Consider the following 8,359-nt stretch of genomic DNA (forward strand, 5'->3'; position numbering starts at 1 on the left):
CTACGCACCTACGTGCTTCCTTCTAGCCAATCATCGGTCGTTCCCCTTTGACTAATCGATTTCTAAACCCTGATTTCCCGCTTTTTCAATCGATCGCACATCTGCGATCGTTCTTTCCCCTTGGAGCGACGAGGATCAATCCTTTTCCTCCCCAGTCGATTTTACTTCCGATTTCGTTTGGCAGGTGCAATCCTTTTCCTCCCCAGTCGATTTTACTTACGTGGCAACGATGAGTCGACTCACCAATGAGTCATTGTTGACTCACCTGCTTAGTTGGCAGGTGATAAAGGCAGTGTAACCTTCAAAAATAGGTAAATGTACCAAATTAACCGGTAAAACACAAGTTCGTACCTTTAAAGGCAAAAAAAAGTCACGAGAGACAATTTAAACCAATATACGAAACATTGTTGGACTACAGTGACAATAACCCTATATTATATGAATGTATATTATAAACGAGTGTTTTTTTTTTTTTAAATTGCAACAGATAATAATGGCTGCAATTATTTTTTAAAAAAATATCGATAATTTTAGAAAATAAAATAAAATAATGATGGTTGAACTTTATGCGGGAACTTTTATATTAGTACCCCTTACTATAGAAATACTTTCTTAGATTTATATATAGTTTTCCAAATGAATAATGAGACAAATAAAAAAGCTAGTAGTGCTTGCTTTGTGACTTGTGGCTTGTGAGTGAGGTCCGCTGGGGTCCCCTCTGTGCACAGCCGGAAAGCATGAAAGGCAAACCTAATAAAGGCAAAGAGAACGGCAACGGTTAAGCCACTGTTCATCTCCTCGACGGGGACCCAACCAGTCACGCTTTTCTTCAGCTACATTTCCCCATGATAACCCAATGTTTGCTGCTACATTTTCCTCCAAATCTCTAGTCAACAACAGTGAACTTCTTCCTAAGATGAGTCAAACGGAGCTTGCCGGAGAGTACAGGGATCGGAGTGTGGCCGGAGGTCGGACAGTTGTGGTTGGAGTTAAGCTAGACTCACAGAGTAGAGAGTTGCTCACTTGGGCTTTAGTCAAACAAGCTCAACCTGGTGACCGTGTTGTCGCTCTTCATGTTCTCACCAACAATGGTAGGATTACTGACTTCAATTTTGTTGTTATTTTGTCAATTAGTTGAATGTGTTTCTGACTTTCTGTCTTGTGTGAAGAAATTCTGGATCGTGAAGGAAAATCGTCGTTGCTATCTCTTGTAAACTCGTTTGACTCCATTCTCGCTGTATACGAAGGATTTTGTAACCTCAAACAGGTAGGTTTCTGAATTCTTTCAACTGAAATAATTATCAAGTTCAATTTTATAAATAAATCAATATCGAAAATTCTTCCTCAATTCATCTGAATTTTCCCGTTTTGCAGGTGGATCTTAAGTTAAAGATCTGCAGAGGTACTTCAATTCGAAAAATTCTCGTTCGAGAAGCTAAATCATATAATGCGAATGAGATTATCGTTGGAACAGCTCGAGCTCATCATACAATTAGATCATCATCCTCCGTAGCAAAATACTGTGCTAAAAAACTACCAAAAAACTGTTCTATAATTGCCGTCAATAGCGGAAAAATCGTGTTCCATAGACAATCCCCATCATCTGCATCTTGTGCAAAAGGTAATCAATCGAACCTTTCTCCGTACCGTTTCTGTTCAATTTGAAGAAAAACTATGCATTTGATATCGATTCCGTTACACTGCAGGGAGTTCAGATCACCATAAGAATCAAATACTCAGTTTGATTCAGAGATCGTTGAGCTTGAATCCAACATTACTAAACAATGGAGATGAAGTAAAATGCAATCAAAGTGATTGCAAGAAACTGGATCTGGCTGTAGTAAAATCTGAATCTGAGTGCACACCAATTGCATTCAAAGATAATTGTCCGATTTGTTCAGTGGCTTCGATTCTTCCTGTTCATGAGGTTACTTGTGGTAATGGTGATGATGAAGAAGATAACTCCATGGCTCTAGTACCTGTACAGAAGCTAGAAGCTTCATCAAGTTCAACTTCTTTGTTACTAAGAGAGTTGCCTGAACTCCAACCTGGTTGGCCACTCCTTCAACGAGCCATTTCATCTGATAAATCCCGTGTCCACCAGATCTCAGTGGTTCAGTGGGCTATGAGGCTTCCCACTAGACATTGCTTTCAAATCACAAACTCAGATTCCCAAAATGATGATGAAAAAGACAGATCCTTAGACATAATTCCAGAAAATGGAGCAATTGTTTGTGTGGGTGATGATGAATTTCAATCTGATCTATCTTCTTCCCCAGATCATGATTCAATTCGTTTACCAAAAGAATTAGAGGGTCTTCATGAAAAATACTCAGCCACTTGTAGATTGTTTCAGTATCGAGAGCTTCTATCAGCAACATCAAACTTCAAACCCGGTTTGTGCTCTTCTATTTGCTATCTTAGAAATGTTATTATCTGGATTTTCGTTGCTGATTTACTATTTTCTTGAATCTTTTCAGAGAACATGATAGGAAAAGGAGGGAATAGTAAGGTTTACAAAGGATGCCTTCCAGATGGGAAGGAAATAGCTGTTAAAATCTTGAAATCATCTGAAGATGTCTTGAAAGAATTTGTGTTAGAGATTGAGATTATTACTGCTCTACATCATCAAAATATCATTTCCCTTTTTGGGTTTTGCTTTGAAGACAACAATCTCCTCTTAGTTTATGATTTCCTATCAAGAGGAAGTCTTGAAGACAATTTACACAGTATGCTCATTTACATTTAAAAAGAACACAACTCTCATACACATGGAATATGATTTTTTTTAATCTTATTTCATAATATTTTCTTTTAGGCAACAAGAAAGATCCGGCATTTGGATGGTCTGAAAGGTATAAAGTTGCTCTAGGTGTAGCTGAGGCACTTGTTTATCTACACAGCAACTGTGATCAAACTGTAATCCATAGGGATGTTAAATCATCAAACATTTTACTCTCTGATGATTTTGAACCACAGGTGATTTATTATTTATTATTCATCGTTTATTTCCTTAATTTTCAATTTTTTGTAAATGATTAAACTTTGTAAACAATTTTTGTTGTTTCAGCTCTCCGATTTTGGGCTTGCAAAATGGGGTTCAACCACCTCATCTCATATAACTTGCACAGATGTTGCAGGAACTTTCGGGTTTGTAAATTATAACTTTATCAACTTCAATTCTTCTTTTTACTTTTTATATATTCCATTTTACAGAAATGCCACTGTTTTCATGGTGCAGTTATTTAGCTCCCGAGTATTTCATGTATGGAAAAGTAACCGACAAAATTGATGTGTATGCATTTGGAGTTGTTCTTCTTGAGCTTCTTTCCGGAAGAAAACCAATAAACAGTGGATACCCAAAAGGCCAAGAGAGCTTGGTTATGTGGGTACGCTCTCTCTCTCTCTCTCTCTCTCTCTCTCTCTCTCTCTCTCTCTCTCTCTCTCTCTCAGTGTCAGTGTCAGTGTCAGAGCTAAAAGACAAATGAATTTGTGCAGGCGAAGCCAATTTTGAGTAGTGGGAAATTTCTTCAGTTATTAGACGAAAGCTTAGGAAATAAGTATGATGCTGATGAAATGGAGAGGATGGCTCTAGCTTCAACTTTGTGCATCAGGCGTGCACCACGGGCTCGACCCCATATGACCACGGTTAGTTATACTTATCTACCAATATAATATAGGCAATGTAAAGATATTACTATTATATCTGTATTAAGTTGTTCTTTCTGTATTCTGTATTAATTAACCAAACACACAGGTGGTGAAACTACTTGGTGGGGACGTTGAGGTGATGGCGTGGGCCCGGTTGGAGGTGGATTCGACAGGTGGGTCGGATGCGAGATTACAAGTATTGGAAGAGGAAGGATTTTCTCAATCGAATTTGCGGTCGCATCTTAACCTTGCATTGCTTGATGTAGAGGATTCCTCTCTTTCAATGAGTAGTGTCGAGGAAAGTGTGTCTTTAGAGGATTATCTACGTGGCAGGTGGAGTAGGTCATCCAGTTTTGACTGACAGAAGGTGCTCTCTGTGTGTGTGTGTGTAAATTTTTTTTAACTTTTTTCTTTTTTGGGGGTGTTGTGTCGACTGGGATTAATTAAGTGTATTAGGATGGTCTCTTTTTTGTGAGATCAAATTTCAAGTGTAAAAATGGAATCATGCTTCCTAATAAAATTAAAATAAGAATATCTTAACTGTTATTATTTATTCATTGGTTTTTGTATGGTTTTTACTTGAAAATAATTCGTTTAATATTTTTTGATATTTTTAAATAACCAATTTATGTGATCATGATTCAACATGCTAAAGGTAAAATACAAGAAATGTCTTGTCACATGTTTCATACAAGAAATCACTGCTGCGTTAACTGGAAAAAACAAAAGAACTAAAACAGTATTGTAAATACATATTGAACCATTTAAAATATATCAAAAGATGTTTATAATATGATTCGTACGCCAATAATTAGGATTGATAAAGTAAATAATGATGAAAAAGGAAAGGAGCATAAATAATCAAAGAATGTGATTCTGGACATTAACATCACAAGTCACGACCAAAAGATAATGAGCAAGGACTCATAATGAGATGCCTTACTTTTTTTGTTTTAATATAAAAGTTCTAAATGCATACACTCAAATGATTTTTTTTTTAATTTGCATTTTTTCATTAACTAAAACTTAAATGCTTATAATTTTTTTCAAAAGCTGGTTGTATGTATATGAAGCGATGGGAAAAGAACTGGAGTGGTTTATTAGATTGTTACAGAAAAAAATGTCTCCGGAAGAAATGTGATTTTTTTTTTTTTTTTCATTTCTTTAATGTAGCATGTATTAAGGAATGGAGTAAAAACTATAGCATAACCTTTTTTTTTTTTTTTTTTTTTAATTTATATAACTTTATTGACAACTTTTTTAGAATTTTTATTAAATCACAATCTTTTTTTTAATAATAAAATTGTTTATTTATTCTGCTCTTATTTGGGACTAATGAGTTAAATATATGTTTAAATATTTTTATTATTGTGAATAAAAGATTCATCAATTATAACTAAATAATGCATAAATCATACATCATCATATAAAGTTCACCAAATTTCTATACATGAATCAAATGTGATCATGAAACATATATACAAATAGATTCACAACTTGTCAGGTAACACCGGTTCCAGGAAAAAGAACTTGACCATCATTATTGTTTAACAAACTCAATTCAATTTTATTTATTTAAAAGAGTATTATCTTTTTTTTTTATCAACATATACAACCCAACCATTTTATTTTTTATTAGTATATATTATTATTTATAATCAACTTATTTCAAAGATATCAAAAAATGTTTTACTTAAAAAAACTAAAATTTATTCTTTTAATATTATTATTATAAATATAAAAAACACATTAGCATTGGTCTCTATTTGTAAGGGAAAAAATTATGAATATTGGTTTAGTTTGTTTTTTATTTAAAAGAAATAAATTTGTAATTTATAGTCTGGTTAAAAAAAACAAGAACCACTAACAAGGCTTCACGTGGCATGAACAATCGAATTATACACAAACATTGTAAAAATATAATAACATCGTTAGACCATTGATGCATTTTTCAACAAACATCTCAAAAAATACATATCATCAGGGATGCATTCATTTACTTTGCACCTAAAAACGACATTTAACTACCAAAAAACCGACATTTAACCACCTTTTACATTTGTTGCTTTCATTTATGACCAAAAAAAAGTTAATAATAATAATAACAAAAAAACAAGTCATTTATCCAGGTGGGATTTTTTACGGCTGGATGGCAACACTTCCATAAACTCCTGACATAACCATGGTTTGAAAATCTTTTCATTTGGAAGATGCTGTACACATAAAGTAGATTTACACGTTATATGAAAGAAATGAAAGTAACTTCAATCTTTTTTCTTATAAGTTATAACTTATAATAAACAAATGAACATAATTATACTTACTTCTAACCAGAAGCGAAACATCCGCAAGAGATTAAGAGCTCGAGGTCGATCATTCTTCACAGCTTTAAGTTTCCTTCGAAAAGTTGCTGCATCATTAAATTAATGAAAAAAAATTAAATATAATCAAATGAAAACAGAGAAAGGGTATTTCAGTCATTTATCAAAAAACGAGACATACATGGGCCATCATCAAGCACAGATTTTGTGACTCCAACAAGAGCAGATGATATTGCCCTGTCACGCAAGGGTAAAAGACGACATATTGGCTTTTTTTCCTCTATATATTCTGAAAGTTCTTCATACTCTTTTTGATTATATGGCTTCTTAAGAATACGCATCAACTTCTCCTTTAACTGAAATAAATAAAAATATCCATGATGAGGATCAGAAGGGCATTCATGTCTTTTTGCACACACCAAAGATCGAATAACTTGGTCCCTAAGTATTGCTGATTTTTTTTCAACTTTGGTCCTTATTTGAGGTTTTTGTAACGTTTTTTTTATCCCTATTCCAAGTAAAATGACAATGTTTTTGGGACCAAAATTAAAAAAAAATCAGCTATACCCAGGGACCAAAAATGTAAATTTATTACATACAGATGGTTCTTTTTTTGTAGGTACTAGTTGTTTCTTGTTTGCTTCACTCAAATCCCGAACTTTATCCCAAATCATCATATCAGAATCTGTATCTGAATCTGAATCTGAATTTGAATTTGTAACTTTCTCTTCATAATTCACCCGTTTTCCTTCATAAACAAATGCACCATATTCAGAAGGCATGTAACCTTTAAGAAACAACTGGTAGCAAGAATCCACACCCAAATTATTCTGGGGTTCTGTCTTGATTTTTGATGAAACTTCTTTTTTCATCAAAATCTTCCTCTTTTTTCCATTTGGGCTCCTTTTACTCCTATGATCGATTTGCATATCTTTCATTATAGTATTACAAAGGGTAATATTCATATCAGTTGAAGGGTTATAAGGTTGTTCATATTCTAGAAAACAAGGAGCTTCATTGTCTTTTGAGATTTTAAGCTTATATGATTTGCCATTTTCTGTGAGTTGCTTCAAAAACATGCAATATTGAGGATCTTTATACTTTGAATCTTCATTTTCATCATCATCATCATCTTCATCTTCATCTTCATGTTCATTGTCATCTTCATCTTCATCTTCATCTCTGATGATATCCTCCATTGGGGGTTTTGTCTGTTCCATATTTTCATTCAAGAAATTAAGAAGCCATGAATAGTCAGGATCCACTTCATCCCCAAATTTGGGGGCATTTGTCACTTTTTTAAACGGTTTTTTACTAGAATTAAATTCAGAACTTCTAATATCAAACATTTTTCTCATTGTCCTCCTGGTGTGATCCTCAGTATGACAGTTCCTCATGTTTGGATCAACAGTCAAGAACCCAGTTCACAGCTGCATCAAATACAAAAGACAGAATTCTTGAGCAAAATAATCCGAATGCCACTTACAAAATAGAAAAAAAAATGGAGAAAGTAAGTAAATCAACAAGACAAATATGAAATAGAGATTGTTAATTTATGAAGTTTATCTAGTATGTGTATAGATGTTTGACATGAGTGCCTTCGAAGACTGCTGCAATTTAAAATTTAAACAAATGTGCATATATCTAGCTATTAAGCTAGGAAGAGAATCGTAATCAAAGTAACTTTGATCTGAACAAACATAGGGTTTTAAAATCTGTAAACGCAACTATAAAACGTTAGCTATGAACCAATGTAGCACCGATTGCAAACTAATGTCTCCTTCTAGGCATATCACGTATAAACACACACAAACAAACGAAAAATCGGCGTAGTGAAGCAAAACACACCATAGAAGTAGTAGCAAAAACCTAATCGCAGAACCCCAAAACAGCATAACATACTACATACCAATCGAGAAGCAACCATTGAATCGGAATAATGAGGCAGAATATTACCTGGCTTCAATTACGGCATAGAGCAGAGGGGGGATGGCACGGATGGTCGACGGTGTAGGAGTAGGGCGGTCAGAGGAGGAGGCTAGGTTAATAGGCGGGTGATTCAATAATTTGTTGAATTGAATAGAAGATGGAGGAACTTCAGTAAGGAGTTGTTTGCTGGCCTTTTAATGATCCAATAACAAGGATGGCTTTGGAATAACGTTACACATTTTTACCTCTTGACCCATCAAACACAAAATTATACAAATGTGTGTGGTTTGTCAAAAGTCACAAAATCAGTCCTTATTAATTTTTTTTTATGTAAATGGTCCTTATGGTTTGCAAAACTTGCACTGATGGCCCTTTCTACTAACTCCGTTAGATTCAGCCGTTAGGGACTGAATCTGTAACAGAATTTTCGTCTTTTCAAGTATAAAGGGACTGAATTC

General features: G+C 34.2%; 2 protein-coding genes across 2 annotated transcripts; one reads left to right on the top strand and one right to left on the bottom strand.

The window, feature by feature from the left end:
* Window positions 1–634: 634 nt before the first annotated feature.
* LOC145119849 (kinase with adenine nucleotide alpha hydrolases-like domain-containing protein) lies at window positions 635–4,204 on the top strand. The gene is made up of 10 exons (XM_079055613.1): window positions 635–1,091; window positions 1,170–1,267; window positions 1,375–1,621; window positions 1,707–2,396; window positions 2,481–2,729; window positions 2,819–2,979; window positions 3,071–3,150; window positions 3,242–3,389; window positions 3,499–3,648; window positions 3,758–4,204. The coding sequence occupies exons 1-10, from the start codon at window positions 857–859 to the stop codon at window positions 4,010–4,012; spliced, it is 2,313 nt and encodes a 770-aa protein (XP_078911739.1). The 5' UTR covers window positions 635–856; the 3' UTR covers window positions 4,013–4,204.
* Window positions 4,205–5,560: 1,356 nt separating this feature from the next.
* On the bottom strand, window positions 5,561–8,116 carry LOC145118807 (uncharacterized). Its single transcript, XM_079054470.1, has 5 exons — window positions 7,929–8,116; window positions 6,572–7,402; window positions 6,154–6,328; window positions 5,976–6,061; window positions 5,561–5,864 (listed from the first exon to the last, which is right to left on the bottom strand). Exons 2-5 carry the CDS (start codon window positions 7,367–7,369, stop codon window positions 5,769–5,771), a joined length of 1,155 nt encoding a protein of 384 aa, XP_078910596.1. The 5' UTR covers window positions 7,370–7,402; window positions 7,929–8,116; the 3' UTR covers window positions 5,561–5,768.
* Between the last annotated feature and the right edge of the window lie 243 nt (window positions 8,117–8,359).

The sequence above is a fragment of the Lactuca virosa genome, chromosome 6 (genome assembly GCF_052849685.1).
Source record: "Lactuca virosa cultivar CGN04683 chromosome 6, Lactuca_virosa_CGN04683_v6, whole genome shotgun sequence".
NCBI classification, from domain to species: Eukaryota; Viridiplantae; Streptophyta; class Magnoliopsida; order Asterales; family Asteraceae; genus Lactuca; species Lactuca virosa.

What these genes read in the sequence shown, in the direction of transcription:
- LOC145119849 (XM_079055613.1), top strand. Translation starts at nt 857, where the DNA reads ATGTTTGCTGCTACATTTTCCTCCAAATCTCTAGTCAACAACAGTGAA. An exon ending in GATTTTGTAACCTCAAACAG is followed by an intron (nt 1,268 to 1,374) that starts GTAGGTTTCTGA and finishes CCCGTTTTGCAG; the next exon opens with GTGGATCTTAAGTTAAAGAT. An exon ending in ATCTGCATCTTGTGCAAAAG is followed by an intron (nt 1,622 to 1,706) that starts GTAATCAATCGA and finishes GTTACACTGCAG; the next exon opens with GGAGTTCAGATCACCATAAG.
- LOC145118807 (XM_079054470.1), bottom strand. Translation starts at nt 7,369, where the DNA reads ATGAGGAACTGTCATACTGAGGATCACACCAGGAGGACAATGAGAAAA. An exon ending in CTACAAAAAAAGAACCATCT is followed by an intron (nt 6,329 to 6,571) that starts GTATGTAATAAA and finishes TATTTATTTCAG; the next exon opens with TTAAAGGAGAAGTTGATGCG. An exon ending in TGTGCTTGATGATGGCCCAT is followed by an intron (nt 6,062 to 6,153) that starts GTATGTCTCGTT and finishes TTAATGATGCAG; the next exon opens with CAACTTTTCGAAGGAAACTT.